General features: G+C 37.0%; 1 protein-coding gene across 3 annotated transcripts in view; it reads left to right on the forward strand.

Annotated features, from left to right (window-relative positions):
* CTNNA3 (catenin alpha 3) overlaps positions 1–20,988 on the forward strand; it is a 500,767-nt gene that overhangs the window by 392,478 nt on the left and 87,301 nt on the right. For all 3 annotated transcript variants that reach the window (XM_056352597.1, XM_056352598.1, XM_056352599.1), the window contains one exon: positions 11,849–12,000. In XM_056352597.1, the coding sequence (XP_056208572.1) occupies positions 11,849–12,000 (152 nt within the window). The remainder of the gene's footprint in view (positions 1–11,848; positions 12,001–20,988) is intronic.

Genomic DNA, 20,988 nt, shown 5'->3' on the forward strand with positions numbered 1-20,988 from the left:
CCAAGGACAATTTGTGGCCCCATTATCTCCTTGAGCTTGAGAGCTGTGTAGACCTATTAATCATAATTAAATATTTTCCTCAAATTTCTAGCATTTATGCATGGCCAGTTGTTCACACTGACACAAGAACTAAATGTACAAACTCTTCTGCCTCCACCTGGATTAAAACCAGTTTGGCCCCAGAGGGGCAAACACCTTAAACTTTTAAGCCTCTTCTGGAGAGATTGGGTTTGTGTTCAGTGATTTTCTTTAAAACCTTCACAAGTTTCAGTTACCTTTTTTTTTTTTTTTTAAAGCCCTTTCCTGCGATGTTATCCTAAAAGTCATGCTATTCTTCCTGACCTAGCTGTCTTCTGTATTGGCAGAATGTTTTAACATCATACTGTTTGCCAGTGTCACTGATTTATTTATTTATTTATTTATTTATTTATTTATTGGTCTCAGGACTTGTTTTGGCCAGCTTCCAGATTCTTCTCTCACTTTATAGCCCTTTCAGTATGATCAGTTGTATAGCCTCCATACTAATACTGATCTACTCCACCTGAAACAGAGCTTTCCTGTACGGTGCTTTATTAAATGTTTCTGCAGGGTGGATTAAATCTACTGCATTGCTTTTCTCTGGGAAAAGGTAATTTATCTTAGCAATAAAAGAGAGTAGTGGTATTTGATAGGAGCTTCCGTCTGTCTTCTGCTTTTTATTTAGCTTTTCCGTTTCTTCCATGCTTATGTGCACAAGCTAATGACTTTGTATTTTCCTAGATGCTTCACTTGCCTTTTTCAAATACAGTTTGCAGTCTTGTCTCAACAGCTTATGTGAGATGACTGACAGTATCCTTTGTCTGCAGAGTCTTTTGCAGTAGGGATTGTCTGTTTTTTCCAGTTCAAGAATGTTACATTCTTACTCAAAAGACACCTGCCATGAAGGCAATTTCATAAGGCTTTGCGATCTCTTTTCCCCTGCCCACTCCTGACATTTGGTGCTTATTTTATCCTCTTTTGGCATGCCATCTAAGCCAAAAAGGGAAGAGAGGAGCACCTTCAGAGACTTCATTGACTCTTCCTAAGATACATCTTCAGATGAGGTAGGATAAATCAGCTGTTGAAGCTCCTTACCTCCTCTTGTAGTATAAAAGATATCAAGATGACCAACTTTATTCTAGGTAATATATTTGGGAATACTTAAAACGAGGTGGATGAATCTCACTAATTCTGTGTTGTGTGCAAAATCAAAGGTTTTCAGTAATTTAAAAAGGTGTTTTCAGTAATTTAAAAAGGTATTTTCAGTGAAAAAAATACCTTTAAATGCTCATTCGTCACCCTCAGAATGAGATTTAAAGATAATACTTGCTATTTGAGTCTGTTTATTATTCAGAGGTTTTTACACTTGCTTGTGAAGTCAAAAGACTGCAAAAGAAGACTCAGTCTTTTCACTGTAAAATATTTTTTTAAAAAAAGGAAACCCAAAACATTTGATAGAAAAACTGGAGCAAGGCTTGAGTATGCAAGCTTATGGGATTGGTAAACTTGTGACATTGGTGTACAGCTCAGACAAGGAACAGCTTGTAAGAAACTCTTCATTGGAGAATTATTCTAAGAGTTAAGAGGGGAGAAACCATTAACTAGGAAAAATGCCGAGGTTGTTTGCATGACTTTGCCTAAAATAATTTTTGTCTATAATTACATGATGATTGTAAGACTATAACTTAAGTAATAACCCTTGGTTCTTGTGACAGTTACTTGATTACAGAGGTAATAACCTCCATTTGGTTAGTCTGCACCTAGCTTTTTTTTTCTGTAAGGCTCTGTTCTAATCCTTCTGTGAAACTGTGTTAAAAATGTTTGCTTTAAAAACTGTGAGATTTGCTTCACTTGTGAAGAATGTTCTGAAAAATAGAAGTAGCTTCAATTTTTTTGTGTTCCAGATAATCAAAAAATTACCCCAAACAAAATGCCATTTCTTTTTGCCATTTCTTTTTTTTCATTTCCTGCAGCTCAAAAAAAGCTTTTCATCACTGTTAATAACAGTAATGTCCATGTTGATTATAAATACTGTGTGGGAGTTAACACATTTGCTTGCGTTAAAATGCTATTCCACTTAGTGATCATCTGAGGTACTGAGAAGAAACTCCTCTTCAATCACTGTTCCCACAGGCTTTGTTCAGTAAAAGGTGGCTTTGGTTTTTTTTGGGAGATTTGTTTTTTGTTTTTTGGTTTTTTTTCAGTAGAATTGCCTTTCTGTATTTATCATACCTGACACTTTGTGATGAATCTTCACTGCTTTTCCTCACGAGGCAACTTTAAGAAATTGCTCCTGACTTTCCAGTGTGTATATATCCTTTACCTATTCCTTTGAATATATTTTTCTCTTTTAGATCTTAGACCACAGTCTGGGTCTTGTCTGGGGGAGTGCATTCATAACGACAGCCCTTCCTTAAGCTGGTAACAAGATCAGGGACCTACTGTTCTTTGTACTAGGTATTTGTAACTGAAGTAGACTCTCTAACTTGGATAGTTTTTATCTGTGTGCCCATATCAAAACCATTGCCTTCATTTCCGCTGTGACTTTCTTGCACAGGGTCCTAAGTGCCTTAACCTCTGTAATGTTAAGGACCCTTCATTTGCAATTCTGTAGTCTGCCATTCACTTCCAGCCCTGTAACCTTTTGGGTCATTTTTAATGTATTTCCGAGAGCCTCTCTGGCAGTGTTTTTCCATTACTGTTGTCATAATGTTTTTCTTGTGGTCTTGCACCTACAAACTGAGATACTTTTGTTACTTTGCATTCTTTTGGGAGTCACAGTAAGCATGCTGTGCCTCTTGCGTTTGTCATGATTAACTTTCTGTCTCAGAGACTAACAATTATTTCCTTTGCCATTCAGCATTCAAAGAATCCTTTTTATCCAGTTGTCTTCTTAGAATGGTGTTGTGCATCGGAGCTGATATCTGCCTTACAGCAGTTGAAGTTTTTTGTCTATTTTAGAAATTTGTAATAAGGACATTTTAATTCTTAACCTAGTAACTTTGGCTTTTTCTGATGCTTCCTGGAACCAGCTGGTCCGACATGCCTACAGAGGAAAATGTTTTGAATTCTTCTAGCTATTCGATTTTTTAACATATATGTGTCAGAGCATGATCTGCCTCCTAAGCAGGACAGTGGACTGAGTAGTAACTGTATTTCACAAATCATTAGTGCTTAAGAGTTAATTCTATATTCCATAGTCTATGAGGACTGGGTTTTTTTAAGACTTCACCATGAATCCAATCTCATTAAGGATTTGCTTAGAGCTGAAAAATTGTGGTAACTTCTTGTTTTTCAGCTTTGGATCACTCTTAAATTCTTCAGAGCTATCATTTGTTGTTGTTTTCTAACCTGAATTTACAAAAAGCACCTTATGCAGTTTTAATTTTTGCATGGGATACTTTTAAAAATATTTTATAAGAATTTGTAATTGTAATAGCATACTGTATCCTAATAATAAAATTATGTGGTCTCCTCCCAATACTGTTTCCAAGTATATATAGCTAACCATTCCAAAGTCTGTTCTGCTTAAGATTTTCATAGTGTCTCACCCAGAGTCCTTTCTGGCAAACATGCCCTCAGCTTTTTGTGGTTCCCTCCTTAGTAACTATGAACTGTTAATATTTGGAAGTGATACAGCAGATCTTGATGGGGGAGCATATGCATAATTCAGTAGGATTTATGTATGCATGTGTATGTATGTATGGATTATAAATCTGTTAACATAGTAAAATTGAGTCTTGCTGAAATTATATGCTTGTGGTCATTTCACCTTGGATCTCAGTAAGTCTCTCAGCATTAACATTCATGGCAGTATTTGGAGAAGTGGCATTGAATGCATTATATGCTGAATAGATATTTCTGTAAACAGAGCTTCTCCTTAAGTGCTGGGGACCAGGTTCTGTTTTCTACCAGAGTGTCACCGCTACCAGCTCTGTACAAAGTCATCTCTGAAACATTTTGTTTTCTGTTGACTTTGTTTTGACTCACAGTTGATGAGAACACCAGACCATCTCCTGGGTTTACCCAGTGCTATTAAACAACTTCAGCTAGAGTAGTTTTGGAGTAATTCAATAGATAGCCAACAAAATGTAAGTAATACATCCATCAATTTTAGGGCATTCATCATGGAGTTTCATACAGGGATATACAACCATCTGTCACTCATGCTCCTTTATGATTACTGTCAGGAATTAAAAATTAAAAGGTGAATGACTTCAGTCAGCAGATTAGAAGGTGTGTACCTTGGGCATTGTATAAAAAATTCATTGCAGAAACCTTCACCCTTCCAAAGCAATATAAAGCAGCAGCCATGCTTCTCTCATGGAATACTCAGAACTTGACAGCTAGGTTAGGCAGTAGACAGTTGATGCCCCTCCTGATCAACAAAAACATTTGGGAGAAGCCATAGATATTTCAACAGCTCGTTTTGTTTTATGTTTTTTTATTTTGAGCAATTTCATAACTTCTTTCCTGACCTGAAGCTGCCAGTTTGCATTCCTTGTGTCAGACTATTGGTGTTTTCCCAGTAACTTTATTCTTGGTGTTGAGGGAGGCTTAAAATAATTTCCTGAAACTGATTCTCAGGTTTGCAGTCAGAAGTGTTTAGTGATCTATTCTACAAGATGACTGCAAGTAATAGACCTGTTTTCATTGGTCTTAGATTTCCTGGGGGCCTTGGTTTTGATATACTTGTTTTTTAGGAAGGGGAAGCTAGATTTCAGAAAATAATACTTAATGGTAGTATGCCAAACGTGGAAGAAAGATGATGTATTGATTATAACAAAAATGCAAAAAGGAAGGTGGGAAAAATCGGAGAATGTGCCTTTTGGAAACAGGAAGATGCTCACTGTACACTTTCCAAAATAGGCTTTGCTAAATTCAGAAATGCTAGGGAAAAGGTTTCTGGAAAAAAGAGGCTTTTAGGATGGCCAGGGTCTGGAGCAGGTGACCTGTGAGGAGAGGGAGACACTGAGGATTTGTTTAACCTGGGCAGGTGGAGGCCAAGCAGCAATCAAATAGAAGCCTACATCTTCTTGCGAGACGGTTACAGAGGCAGTGGTGCTGTTGATTTTACTGTTCTAGCTAGCTTTCCCCAGCACTTCTACATGCTTAAATTAAATTAACCATCTTCTTTATCCTCCAAATGAAAACAGTAACTTTCCACATCCCACCCACTGTAAGTTTTTAATTGGAAATGAAATCAGATACCAAGTATTAAAAATAAGAGTGCCTTGTGTATCCTGACATAAAATTAGCAAAAAAATCAGTGAGAGTAGCCTGTTACTGCACCAGTATTGTTTGATAATAGAGTCAAGTGCTAGAAACATCTTAACATCCCTCTGGATTATCCTTCATTCTTGTGGACTGCTAATTCTCTTCCCACTGATTTAGAACAGGTTTGATTTTCCTGTTTGTTCAGTTGCAAGCAGTAAGACAAAGAGATTGTAATATCCTTCACATTTTTTCCTTTTTTTCCTTATGTAGATATGAGAGTATGCATGTGTGTACATAACAGCAGTGATGCAGTTGAATAGAAAGTTGCAGAGGTGGAGTTTAAAACGGTAGAGAAAGTGTTACAGTCATACTCTAGAAAATAAATTAAGCCAGTCTTCAAAGACTCAAAAATTGTAATCTATCAGATAAGTGAAAAAATAATTTTGCAGGTTTTTTTCTTTTTAAAAAAATCATTGTGCTTACAGACACAATGTTTATATGGAACGTGTCTGATAATGTTACAGTATGTGCATTTACAAACAAATTCACCATACCCCCAGCAGCAGATTGTTTTCTGGAATTCCTTTTTTGTTGGATGAAGCCTGAATGCTTTGGGCATCTTCTGAAGATGCCCAGTATTATCCTCCTATCTTGATGAATTATCATCAAGGAAAGGAGAAGGTGTACTAAGAGTTACAAGCTTAGGGCATAGGCCAGGGTAATGCTTACAAGTGGTTTCTGGGATGTAACAATAAACGTGGAATAAGCAGACTTGTCAGCCTGCAGGTAGTCTCAGCATTCATGAGTATGTGAGGAAGCCCACTCTTTAGTCATGGCAATGTTAATGTATAAAACCTTAGCCAAAACTGGGGTTGTATCGCACATGGAATAAGAATACGTTCCATGTTCCAGCGTGTCTGTTTCCCAAATAGGTAGATTCTTAATACAGTTGTGAAATTAATTGCATGAAGTGAATTTTGTTGTCTTTTCAGTACTTCTCTCCAGATCAGCCTTAATAAGATTTCTATTTTAGTTCAAAAGAGGTAATTCTTTCTGAGTGCTCTTAAATGACTTTAAATATCTTCTAAATGACCTTTTCAAAGGCCAGTCTTTTTTGAACGCTAAAATAGTCTTATTTACCCCAAAATATCTCTTTATATACTTTGTTAAGCATATTCATTTTACTTCAGATTTCATAGGAATTATTGTACTAAACATAAAGTTAACAAAACCCAGCATGTAGTAATACTCACAGAAATCGGAGTGGTTCAGGTTTTTTGCTGATAAACACCGTTCTCTAGCTTAAGCAGGATATAGCATAGTGCTTATTCACGAGAAACAACCAAGTTTAAGAGATATTTTTTTTGTTGATGTTTTTATTCAGCTGTCTTGAGGTAGGATTTCTCTTCCTCACCTACATTACTGAAAGGCTGTTCTCTGTTCAGATAGTCTCTCTTAACATATGATGAAGGAACTGCCCCATAGGAAGACCTCCATTTCCTCTTAACATTTTGTGTGGTGTTTCCTGTGTCTATTCAGTACATTTGAACAATCCCAATTCAGGAGTGTTTGTTCAGCAGCCTTTAGAAATTGTGTGATGTGTTAGTTGGCTTCTTGTTCTTGCTGGCAGAACTTTGGCCTTGGATATAACAAAGCCAGTGAAGAGGAATTTCATTAGAAGTCTGTGGTAGCAAATTCTAGTAATGGAAATACAGGCTGCAATTCAGAGTAATTTTAAACAGATCCAAATGCATCTTTTCTTGACAGCAGTGGTGCCTGGCTGCCCCGTCTGCCTTTGCCTACCATGTTCCTTGTACCAGTACTAGCATGTCAACTATCTAGCCTGGTGGCAAGTTGGACTGGAACACTGAACCACCTCAAAAGTAGTTTGGCAGCCAAATATCGAAGTCTTCAACTGCTTCAGTGCATTGAACTTTGTTAACATGTTGCTCTGTATGATCAGTAGTTTTGAAGTGAGGATATGCATGTGGAAGTTTGTGGGGGTAGCCTGCAGCTGTACTGAAGGTAAACTGAAGCCTCTGTGTGCCCCATGAAATTAACTTGTGAAGAGTAATTGTGCTTTTCTTCATTGGATACAGGCTTAGAGTATTTACTAGTCTTAGCTTACCTGTATCACAAGACATTCTGTTTAGTGAAGGTGCCTCTTAAATGAAGCCCAGTGACTTCAGTTAGGCTAAAGGTGGCCATGGTGTTCTGCTCTGTTTCTCCTGAACTTAGTTCAGCAGGAGTGGATGTTTCCACAGCACATAAAGGCCCTGCAGTAGCAGGGAAATGATGAGGTAAGACAGGCCCACATGGTCCACAGTCTGCTAAGAAATGCAAAAGAAAAAAATAAAAAAAAAAATATCTGAAATTATTCACCAGGATGAATTAGAGGGAAGTGTCTTTCTCATCTGAGATCTCATGGGCAGTCTGTCCTTGAGTGTGGCAGCAAAATGTAGTAGGTATAGAGCTTTAAAAAATGTGGACTATTTATATGATCTCAAAGTATCTTTCTGCTCTTTGGGAAGGTGTGACCTGCCTCTAATACCTCATACAGGGAAATACCTCTACCCTGTCAAAATCAAACCCACGTCTCTCTGTGTTTTCTGCTGGACATTTGTGCAGTGAGAGGAAAAAGGTCCCTTTAAGTCACCACTGAAGTCTTGAACTGTGGTATTTAATTGCAGGTACTGCCTTAATTCCCAGCTGCATTGTTAAATGCATTTGCCAGGCTGTGCAAGGACTGTGGAGAGAGAGCTTCAGTAGGGAAAAGTCCAGAGGCTCACAGATTCCAAAGTCATAAGCAATCACCCGTACCCGTACTCGTCGAGTCTGCTTATAGAGTAACAGTGACTTTGCATTTATTTAAATTGTCATGGAACAAATGAAAATATCTGTGTGGTTCCCAGGTAGGGAGTTGAGTCACTGTCATGGGTGTGTTTAAAAGAGGGATAAATTAGGGCCTTCTCTAAACTTAAAAGCAGCAGTTTACGGGATTGCCATTCATTAATAATATACACTGCTGATAATTAGGTCTCACTCATTATCAATCATTTCTCATATTCAGGACAGTTAACTCTTAACAATCTTAGGTTTGTTGTCTGTAAAGTTGTAATACCAAAAAACTGCTGTCGTATATTCAGCATAGATTATGTATAAATATATGTGTAAACATATGCATATATTATAAATAAATATATATGTATTTATATATAAACATAATTTTCTAGGCAATTAATATATATTTATATATATGCTTAGCTGTGGTACTAGATGCTTGTTGGTTATGCTAGTAGTCTTACAACTTTTCAGGTGCTTACAGTGTTGCAAAATGCTTATAAACTCTTTCTGGTTTCACTATTCTAGTATGTATATGTCTGGGTTTAAGAAAAGGAAATACTAATTATATTTTGCATTTAGTATGCAACTTCTTTTACACACAACAGGCTTCTGCCTTGGCTACTTCATATTGTACTACACTTTCAGTATGCAAAAACCTTAGCATGAAATACCAAATCCCAGAAAGACAATCTATAGTTCTTTATGCTCTAAATAGTCAAGGGGGAATGGGCACAGTGGGTGATTCAGAGATCTTTTCTCTCATATATTTTCCTAGGATTGAGATTGGCAGAGGAACATGAGCTGTTTCATGTGTTAGAAGTAAAAAAACCAAGTTAATCCCTTTCTCTGCATATAGCCTGTAAATTTGTAACCAAAACCTGGTAATTTGAACGCATATCCCTTGTACTTCTGTTTGAAGTAGAAGGGGTGTATCAAACACACACAGTCACAAAGCTCTGGTACTCTTTTCATATATACATATATATATATATATGTGTGTGTATGTCTTGGCAAGTCATCTGATACAGTATTATAATTAAATTTCACCAATTTAACAGTGTATCACAAAAGTATAGGCTTGAAATTAAGTGTCTGTACCATAGTGAAATCAAATTCAGAAACAGCTTGATGTTCATATTAGGATAGTATTATGTGGATTTGTAGCACAATCATAAACGACTGGAATTTCAAAAAGCTGTTCATGTTACTCAGTTCAGTCTTTTTCAGTGAATACAGAATAATATTCCTTTGCAGTAATTATATTCTTATTTAAATGTATTTTTAAACACATCTAATGAAGATGTCTCCATCAGTCATGAAACAGTTTATTCCGTTCTAAATTGCATGCCTTGGGTGGTGTAACTCAAGCTTCTTCCAGAAGAAGCCCTTGCATTCCAGATGTTATGCCCTGGCCAACACAGTGGCCTTAGCTTAGATGGTTTTTATTTGATGTTTGTATTAATTCTTTGTATACCATTTTGAATTGAAATGACATTAAGAATTGACATAATGGTTTGCAGTAAAATTGGGTTACCAGAATATACTGTTCTTACTACCTGAAATTCTTAGATGCCACTCCAGAAGAAATTTGCAAATGCTTATTTTTAAATCACAAAGAGCACAAACTATTCTTTGTTCTCAGACAGCGAAATTAAATAAAGTAGTACTGCATAAATACTGTGCAGTTTAACTAGATTTCTTATTTACTCTAGTATTACCATGCAGTGAAGTGGTAGTTGTAGTTTTAATCTTCTACCACACTTGGTTTAGGCCTCACTTTAGCTGAAATCCTGCAACTCAAATACTACTTAAATCCTCTGAAAGCAAACTGTCTATACCCATCACACTGACTTTCATGATAGGTGATCAGATTATGGGGGATAATAAAATACTTGAGATACACCCCACTTGCCACAACTCTCTGCCTATGCTACCACAAGAGGACTCATCTGAACTTGTTGCTGAAAGATGAAGGACATCCTTAAAGTAAATCTTTAATTTGCATTAATTAATTTGAGATTAGTTCAGTCTAACATGGTATACAATTCCAGGATGAAGCATGGAAAAGCATCCTCAGGAGGGCAGAGTTCAAGCATGTATTCCTTTTACTGTGTGGCTTTCTCAGTGCTAGACAAAACTAGACAAGCACGATAAGACTTAAGCTATGCTGATGAGCATCGAAGAAAATGAAAAGGCATACAGAGAAGAAATTGTGAATTACCTCACATGATGAGTATTTTTTTTTTTTTCAAAAAGCACTGAATAAATAGGCACTTGTTCTCCCTAATTATTCCGTTTGGTTGCTAATGAAAAATGTGTCTTGTCTTTTTTCCATATAATTTAAGAAATCTGTTCTTCCCACTGACCTTTCAGAAGGCAAGATAATTCAAGTGATAATCTGAAGACGGAAGAAAGGATTTCATATATCCCATTTTTCAAATTAAATGGCATCTACTTGTCTCACACTTCTGGAGGCCTCTTTTACAGAAGAAAATGAACCTTCAACCACCACTGAATTAACTGATTTTTTTTTTATTTCTGAGAACTGACACATAAGTAACTGTTCTGCACTCTAGAAACAGCTGAGCTCAAATGCAGTGAAGTTAATGGTAATTTAGCAGTGAATTTAAATGTTTCCAAGGGTTATGTTTGTTTCTCCAAGTAAAGCTAGGTATTAAAGCATTATTGTAGCATCTTTCCTAATATTTCAATTATATGTTACCAGGTTTTCTAATTCAGAAGTGCTGTTGACTTCAGCTGAAGTTTTGTGTAAAAAATTATTATATACTTCAAAATTTTGCCTGAAATGATTCGTACTTAAGTTATAGGTAGTGGTGCTTTCCTGTGGTGAGAATTCATGAATTACACAGTGAGCAGTTGTGGAGGAAAAGATGGAACACATACTCTACTTGTATTTGAAACCAACACATTGCATGAGAAAAGCTTCTTTTCCACAAGGTGTATGTTATTCATATTGAATATTACAGAAGTTTAGTTCTATCCCTTTACCTGTTTTCTGTCTTCAGTCTACAAGTGATAGGAAATGAGTTGTTGCAAATTAGTTTAGTCTGTACTTTTTGAGGTCCTTCTGTGTGTGGTGGATTCGTGGGTTGGGTTTCCTTCGCTTCGAATTGATGTGAAGGATCAAGGGAGATATGGTGGTACCAGGTCATGACGCAAAATAAGGCCATGGAGTACCAGAAGAAAATTCCCAGGACATTCTGGGTGAAGCACACAGGATAATATCAAACTGACTCAAAATTTACAATTTATTTAATTCAATCATACAAGGTAAACTGTCTCAGTAATTCCAGGTTACAGTTGTGGGACTTTTTAATTTAAAGAATAAGCATCAATCTTTTGGTAGTTTTGTCTCCGTTCAGACTGAAAGCAGATTCTGACACAGTAGGACTTTGTGGAATACTAGTTCCAGCTTTGAGCTACATTATTCATCCTGATTCTTTGGCTAAAATTACTATTGGAATCACTGGCAAGGGTTTACAGCTGCTTCCCCAACTCCCATTTTAAAACTTTCTTTTTCGTTGTTGCACTTTATAACCATCCTCAGCCTACATGCCCAGCAAGTGTATTTTTATCACCATGATAAAAATTACAAATGTGTTCCCAATTAAAACTAACCATGTTATTACTATAATACTTTTTAAAATAAAGTTTTAGTCAATGTGAGGCAATTTGCTAGAAAGAACAATTACCTGGTTTATACTTTTTATGCTCACTGAATTTTGTTCGTGTTTTGTTTTTCACATAGTGATTCCAGAGTTTATTAGTCAAGTAAATATTGCATTGGAGAGTTTAAGCAAGAGCACAGTGCATTCATTTGATGATAACCAGTTTGTGGACATCTCTAAGAAGGTGTATGATACAATTCATAACATCAGATGCTCAGTCATGATGATTCGGGTAAGTTATTTGTTTGTTCATTTATTACTCATGTCTAAGATAGTTCAGGACATCAGGGTGTTTTCAGGAAAATGTAGAACTCTGCATGTGAACAATGCCCCATAGGTCATACTCAGGTTGAACTGATCTGGGAAATTTGGATTACAGTGAAACACCAGTGATTATAACTTGGAAGGCTAGAATTGTGTTGAGTACCAGATCAGAGTGTTACATAAAACATGTTTTGTTCTTCAAAAATGTTTATTTATATTTGGTTGATAAAGATCTTAATTTATTTTCATGCATTACAAACTTGCGGCTACAAACCCAAATCTGCTTACAGCTCTTCAACCTTAACTTTATTTGGTGGACTGTAGAGTATATTCAGGTGATTCTGATAATCTCTTGTTGAAGTTTTGTCAGCTTCATAGCGGAAGACTGAACAGCCTGATTTCTATAAATCTTATACAGTCACAATCAATGTACTTATCCTAGTGTTCTTCCTGAAGTTCAAGAAATGTTTCAAAACAGCTTATTTTTAAAATTTGAAACAGAATTTTGTCAGATGCAGAATTTTCACAAAACACCTTCAGTCAGCAAATCCCATTTCACATGTTATAGCAACTGAGCTACAGTATCCCTATGTTCAGCAATTTTGTTTTTTAAATAAAATTAAACATGAATAAGAAATGGAGATACACTTTTCAAATGTAAATTTGTCTTCTGCATTTTCATTTTCAGTTGAGAAAAAAGTAAGAAACAGATTCCTCTTCTCTTTCAAATATAAAAACCTATTGAAGGCTAGCATGACCAGCAGGTCAAAGGAGGTGATTCTGCCCCTCTGCTCTGCTCTGGTGAGACCCCACCAGGAGTCCTGCATCCAACTCAGGAACCTTCAACACAGGAAAGGTCCTGTTGGAGCAGTCCACAGGAGGGCCACAAAAATGATCACAGGGCTGGACCACTTGTCTTACGGAGACAGGCTGAAAGGGTTGGGGTTCAGCTTGGAGAAGGCTCTGGGGAGACCTTATTACAACCTTTCAATATGTAAAGGAGGGCTTTTAAGAAAAATAGGGACAGACTTTTTAGCAGAGCCTGTTTGGACAGAACAAGGGGTGCGATGGTTTTAAACTAAAAGAGGACAGATTCAGAGTAGGTATAAGTAGGAAATGTTTTACAGTGAGGGTGGTGAAACACTGGAACAGGTTGTCCAGGGACGTAGTAGATGCCCCATACCTGGAAATGTTTGAGGTCAGGTTGGACAGGGCTCTGAGCAATCTGATCTAATTGAAGATGTCTCTACTTATTGCAGGAGTGTTGGAGTAGATGACCTTTAAAGGTCCCTTCCAACGCAAACAATATTATGGTTCTGTCATTCTAATATGGAAAAATATTAGTGAGTTAACATATTGCAGTGTGTAATGTAAGTCAAACAGTTTCAGCAGAAATTCAAATGTGCAAAATCTTTAAAATAAGCCTCATTTAATGCCTGCATTGTTCATCCTGCTTGCCCTTAGTGACTCAGGGACTCTTGGTTTTTTTTAAGATTACACAGTTGTTCCTATCTGTTCCTCAGTGAGATCTGAGTCTTCTGTACATCCAGCCTTCTTGGGCTTGAACTCCGGATGATCATGACTGACTATCGCTTTATGGAGTTTTTAATCTTTGGGAAATACACTGAGGAGTGTAAAAAGGCTTCAGTCAGTTTCTATGAGGACACAGACACTACTCTGCAGGAAGCTCTGAGTGTACTTTGTTACAGTCCTCTGTGGTGTGTGTATGTGTGTGGACAGGCACTCAAAAAAGAAAAGGGTATCTCCCCTATACTTCTTTTTGAAGCATGAGGGGGAAGTACCTTAATCTCAAGAGACTGTACATATGTATAATGCATAGTAAGCATACAGTGTATGTGTACTATGTAAGTGCACAGTGCATCTAAAATTACGAGTCACTGCACAAGACCTAAATGGGAAGTATTAAGATGAGGATTTCTATTGGTGCCATCTTCTGCTTTTGCTCTTTAACAAGGCAAGAAAAAAAAGTACCAGAAATTACCTTGTTGGTTGTACCTGAAGCTGTGAGTAGCAATGAGCAGATACTCCTCCTCCTCCTCTGAACTGAAGAAGTTATGTCCAATGGGACAAGAGCCTGCCTCCACCTGTACTGAAACTCCCATTATCTTAAACAATGTATGTGTTTGCCTTAGAGATCAGTGTTGCTTGTATTCAACTATGATTGAATGTATTCAACAGCCCAGCAATTACAGAGTCCTGACAAAAGCTCAGGTTAAAAAAAAATAATTCATTAAAAAGGACATGTGCAGCTTTCTACTTAATGAACACTACTATTCAGACACTGTCATGAGAGAGTTTTTTTGAGATTTGGTGAAATGAGTCAGCTACTCCACCATCCTTTAAGAGGTACTGACTTCCAGCACAGAGAGTGTGCTGAGGAAAACCTGGCATTCATTTTTTGAGTAAGGTTGTATTTGCAGTCCTAATTAGATACATTCCAGACAATAGCAGTTTCATTTTAGTCTGCCTGTAAGAAGCTTTAGTAAATCTGATGGTTATTCGGATCTATGCTGTTAACCACAGCAGCCAAGGTGAGGAAATAAAAGTGTTCTGTGGCCAACTTACAGGGGCTTACTGATACAGTGCCAAAGAGCAACATGTTGCTGATTACAGACAGTTGCAAGACTGAATCAGGGAGAGAAATTGTTGATCAAAATGTAGTTGGGAAGTGTAAATGAACAAAGATGCTGATTCACAGGGGACAATTCTTCAACATCAAAGTAAAGCAGGAACACTCCAGATCAGTTCTTCAGGAAGCATTTCAAGTATTTAATTACACAGAGAATGTTTTTAAAAATAGAGTTCCTAACTGTAAAATGCTGCCAAATAACTATTGTTAATGCAAATGATCAGATATACTTTTCAATGTTCAAGCTTAACCACAGATAAATAAAACATTTATTCCAGTCCTACAGGTATACTGTGAGTAACACTTGAAAGCAGCTAAATAGCGGAGGGTGTGTTGCACTGGTGAGCTGCAATAGACATGCATCTGGAGCTGCAGGATGCTTCTCTTAAGATGCTTTTCATTGTTTCACTCACAAGGATTAATTCATCCAGTGATAGCTGTTGATCTGAAATTAGCAGACATTTGATCCAGGGAGTATAGCTGCTTGTGCTTATTAGCATCTACATTCCTCAGTCCTTTTTTGACTCTTGAAGCATCTGATTTTTGTTAAATTGTAGAGGCTTTGGGAGCTTGATTTTGCACAGAAACATTTGGGCATTATCTGGGGAGTGTTTTAATTAGAAGATTGCTGCTATGGAAATAGATTAGAGCAGAGACTAGACTTAAACACAAGAATTCTGCCATGTGGCATATATGGAAAAGTCAAAGGAAACAGGATGATGGTTTTTGAGACAATACATATTGAATGTTGCATAATGTTAAGGCTGATGCCAGAACTTCTTTTTTAAGAAAAGGAGCTTCTATATGAAAGTATAATTTGTTGAAGAATATGAGACAGCTGGATTGAAATAACAGCTAATAATATCCCATTAGGATATTAAACGCAGTGGAAAGTGGTAATGGCTTCAAATGAGTAATAACTGCTGATATCTGAAGCAGTAATAAAGTCATCCTAACAGAAATACAAGAACAGTGGAAGAGAATTCACGAAGTCGAAGTTTCATAGAATTCTTTGTTTTTATTGGAGGATAAACAAGTGAACTGCTACCAGTTTTCCAGAGAGGAAGAAGAGGGAAAAATGTTCATATAGACTTTATTTAAAATGCTTTTACTACTTTCATGTTCATGAAAGCAGTGAATGAGGAACCCGTGTTCCCTAATTTTATGAGAGGTGGAAAATGTATATTGAGATTGTAGTTCTTACCTGATACAATGCATCATTGTGATTCATTACTTAAAAATCCTTTCTGCTGAATTTGTGTTCTGTGTGCTGTTTCTTTCAGAATTCTGGCATGGAGACTTTAGGTTCCCTCAGAGTTTATGGTGTTTGGCTTTTTGAGTGGTTTTTTTTGGTTGTTTTTTTTTTTGCACATTGCTCCCTTATTACCCTTGAGCAGCCATTCTCTGCACCATGTTGTACATGATCTCCACCCCGGTCTTCCCTGGTATTCATTTTGGTTTTCTGTAATACCTATATAGTTTTATTTCAGCTAGATCCTCCCTACATCCCTGTTAGATTCCTTACCTTCCTGTTTCTTTAGCTAATAGTCATTTATTGTGGGTTTTAATTTCCTTTGCAAAATCAAACTTGGTTTAGCTACACATTCAGATGTCTACCGCATGAGTCTTTTAAAAATTTTTTGGCTACCTCAGAATACCCTTGGGATGGGTTCCCTTTTTCTCTTGTTGTGTTGGTTGCAAAAAAAAAAGTTTTTCATTCTGTTTTGAAGAAATGTAGGAGTTTGTCCATAACAGAGCTTGTGAGCTCTTCAATACACATGATTTCTCTCAGTAACAGACTTCACAGCGGACTTTGATCTCTTGCATCCAGCAAAGTTACAGGAATTTTCAGAACATGGACTTCTTGGAAAGAAAGATAGCAATTGGTAAAAACTTTCCTGTCATCCTGTTTCTCTTTTAGCCAGTTAACAAATGTCTGGTTTAAATTCTGCCTTTGCTTTTACTAATGTCACAATTATCCTACACATGCAGGGGTTTCTACATGTTTCTACTTCTATAGTAGGAATGAGTTAGAACTTGTCAGATGCAGGTAATAGCACACATGAATTGAACCTCTGTTTTAAATCTAGAGAAAGCAAAGCAGGGAAGCATTTGAGAAAAAAAAACAAAAACATTTACTGCAGTCTTATGATGGGTTATTTTTTTTTTCAGAAGAGCCCTAAAACTTCGTGTGTGGGGAGGAAGAAAGACAAAGAACTATTTATATAGTCTTGGTAAACTTCATTGTTTCTTGTTGGTCTGAAATTGACTGATGCTGGCTTATTACAAATACATATTGGGAAGTTTGTTAAATACTTTTTTCTTCATTTTTAAATCCTATGCCAATTGCACAAGAGGAAGAGCTTCTGCAGCGGTAATTAGCAAGCCAGTTGGGCCTGCACTTCTCATCACTTTCTTGGCATTTCTGACCTAAGTAGGTCAGAGCTGACCTTTCCTTCCCTCAGTTCCTTGTCAACTTCAGTTCTGTCATCCAAAGGTTGATACATCTAGATGCAGTGTGCCTGAAAAAGGATATATCTGATGTTCTTTAAAAAAGAGCCTAGAAGTGTCTGTTTTGTTAAGGATACCTGGAGACCTTTTCCAGGTTTTTATCCTGAGTCACATGAAAGGTGTTACTGGGGAATGTTATGGTTTTGCTGCTGACACCAAATAAGAAGTGAGTTAAAACTGTTTGGTGCCGTGATCAAATATGCATACTGGCAAGTAAAAGCTTCTGGCAGCTATTTGTCCCTGCCATACTGGCTTTTTAACATCTTGAGTCAGGATCACCAACCTTGAGGTACTATTATGGAGAAAACTGAACTCAGAGCACTATCCCACATAGATTACATTTCATACCTTGATTCATCTACATATATATTTTCCAAAAAGTCTTATGTTTTTTACACTACAGTGTACCTGGGAAGCGATCTCATACTGTAGAAATATGTATTTGTTTATATTTAAATCTGTATTAGCATCGTAAACTCAGGCATTATTATTATTACTTTGCCTTGCTGATGTCTTAACAAAATGCTCTGTACTGCAACAGTTTTGCAACACAGTCTGCACACATTTCAATGTAATATCCTGACTTTTTTTTTAATGCTAATCTCCATTTAGTACTAGGTCAGTTTGTGTTCCCAAATAAATAAAGCTGATTTCTGTTTTCTGGCAAACAACTACACATACCATTTTGCTTGTATTTCATATTTATGTACCATATAAAAAACTCTCAAAGGTCTGATTTTCTGCCAGTTTCATTAGTTTAAGGCCTTCAGTATCTTTGACAAATCAGACAAACAGTGTGGTTCTCTGTGTAATAGTGTTGCTGGTTTTGTTGCTTTAAAGAGCAAAAAGGTGCTCAGCAGTGTAACTGTAATTAAAACCCACCCTCTCATTTTCCTTGAAAGCTGCATCCTGTTTTTTCTGAATATGTGCGCAGGTTGCTACCCTAAGAAGGATCTTTAGAGTTTGGAGTTGCCACAATTGCTGTAACAAGTATGTGTTCTTAAGAGTTGCAGTGTTTCCACAAAAGAAGATTAATTTATTGATTTTAAAAACAGATGATGTGTTCACATCTCAGGTAAAGGGAGGGAGACCAAAGAGGAATAAGCAGATGCTCACCTTTTTAATCTTCAACAGTGGAGTGGAAGCCAAAGAACAGATACATTGTTATTTACCCAAGGAAGCATGGCCCTTGTCCTCCCACATATTCAGGTCCTCTTTGCTTAAACCATTGTATTAGAGAATTAGAATGAGCAAGGTAGTTGGGGAATGATAGATATTTGGGGGGTTTTATTTAAGATAAGGGAAAATGCCTGAGTTCTGTGCTTCTACATTCCTATACTTGCAGACTGACAAGTTTTAACTTTTTGGTTCATTGTACATCCTTCTGACTGCTGCCCCTGCACCTGTGCTCCAGCCATTCACTCAGTTTTTGCAGGGAGATTTCTGATTGTAGACTCTTGAGTTCTTTTTACACATAAAATGAATAGTGGGTAGGAAAAAAGATGCCTCCTTCATCCTAATACGTGCAATTCCAGAACTGTCCTTTTACATCCATGCACTCTATCATTATTATACAGAGAAATCATCCTGTAGTATAAGGGTATCAAAAGCAGATGCCCCCTTCTGAGCAAGAATATGTAGAATTTTCATATTGCTTTATATTTATGTTGGAGGAGTAGATTCCTCTAATTCCATGTATAAGCATATGAGAAAGCACTTGACATTGTGAGGCTACATCTTGCATGCTTGTCTGATGGTGAAGATTTTCTTTCCCCTCCAAAGCAGCAGCTGACATGTGCCATCCAGGTGTCTAGATATGACTAAATGGAAGTATGTACTTAAGTGCCAGGAACTCACCACTTGGATAGTAGCATGTTCAAGTGTAGTTACTATATGTTAACATTTATTACTTTTTTTCATTATTTGAAATTCTTGTAGTGCTATTCAGTGTTACTCTTTTTGTCAGAAATATTATGGTTAACTGAGCCTTGCTTCTAACCCAAAACTACTGCAGTATCTTTTGAATCAAATCGTACTTTGCACTGTCACACATTCTACTTGTCTCACACTCTTGATGGAGAGAGGAAGGAGAAGAGAAACATCTATAGAGGATCATGGAAGGAAGTGACCTCAGGAGATCATCTGGCCCACCTCCTGTTGAAAGCAGAGTATTATCTAGGGCCCTGTCAAGCCAAGGCTGACTTTACTGTCTGATTTTTTCTTTTACTTATTAGTGGTAATGGAGAACTGATGGGGCAAACAAAGCAATAGTGTGCGCTGAATCTTACTTAGAAAAGCAAGCTGCTTGCTATATTGCATGCATCTACTAGACTATAATAGTTGCCATTGTTTCCTGTTTTTATGCCTGCTTCTTTATATTCAGTACATGACTGTATGAACCATCTTCTCTTTTTTTATACTTTTTCCAGTTAAAAATCTGCTTTAGATTTCCAGTTGGTAAAGTGTCAGCTAATGTGAAATTGTGTTGGTTTTGAAAAAAGGAAGGGAGGGGAAAAAGGCTTTGCAGGTATATATAGGTAAAAACAGTGAGTGATTTTAGAAAAGCTGATACTGGGACCAGTGGTGAAAGTGTCAGCTGCATACTATCGGTTACAAAATACATATGCAGTTATCCATCCTGGCGAATCTGCATTGTCTTCTGCCCAAGCTATACAGCCATAGGCATCATACAAGGCTGTGAGTTAAGAACTTTGCAGTAGCAAATTGCTACATGGCTCACCATCAAACTCACTTAGTGCTGGGGTTACTGGTTCAGTCAGGGAAGCCAGTATGCTTTGTACAGAAATGGATGATGTGAAAAATTTTGACTTACATAGTACTTTAAATTTCGGTTCTTCCCATTTTGGAGATTAAATTAGACTGCAACTGTGTCACATATGTTTATGTTTTTAATTGTTCTCAAAGTTATCCCTCCCTTTCAGGAAAACAACTTTCCAGAATGATTTGGTAGCTCTAGTTTAGCGACTTACTGGAAAATTAAGCACAAGGCAGTATTTTTGCTGGAACATTAAAATCTTCACTGAGGGTTTTTTTTCCATACAGCAAGGAAAAGTGATGTGTATTCCTCCTTGCCATTTGGTGCTTACTGTCTAATACAAATTACATTCCCAGAGAAGTGGAATGAATATTATTTATTAAAAGGGGAAGACAATTTCTGTAGCTAAGTCTGGAAGGCACAGAAAAAGTGTTAGAAATCACAGATACTCTATTAAAATATGCATCCTGCCACATGGTTCACTGGAGTATGAGAAATGCAAGCCTGGAAATGGAGATTGCAGTCTTTCGGTAGTGTTAATAGCTCAGGCTATGGTTCTGATTCTGAAATCGCCCCTGTCAATGCTAATGCCAGTTCTGGCTCAGAGACCTTCATTGCTCAGTGTAAATCTGGCCGCAGATCCCTTTTACTGATCATAATCATCTGTACAGTCCATGGCCTAGTTGAAATTTCTCAATTGCCGTGATTTTCACTGTGGAATTATTTAACTGCTAGGATGGACTCTTTAGCACGATGCAGAAAAGCAGTGAGGTACATTACAAATATATTCAATATGTAATCAGACTTCAAAAACATAATAATCTGTGTGCTAGATTGTGATCTCAGTTTTGTTGTCACAAGAATGGAGTAGCAGTGCTGTGGTCTGTGTCATTCTGTGCTTTGATGTTGGTGTAACAGTGGAAGATCTGGTCATGCATGTCCTTGCTGATGAAGCAGTGTGACAGTGCAAAAGGTATAGGAGGAGTTATTTGTTTACTTAACCTTAAATAGTTCTTTGG

The sequence above is a fragment of the Falco biarmicus genome, chromosome 9, assembly GCF_023638135.1.
Source record: "Falco biarmicus isolate bFalBia1 chromosome 9, bFalBia1.pri, whole genome shotgun sequence".
Classification (NCBI taxonomy): Eukaryota; Metazoa; Chordata; class Aves; order Falconiformes; family Falconidae; genus Falco; species Falco biarmicus.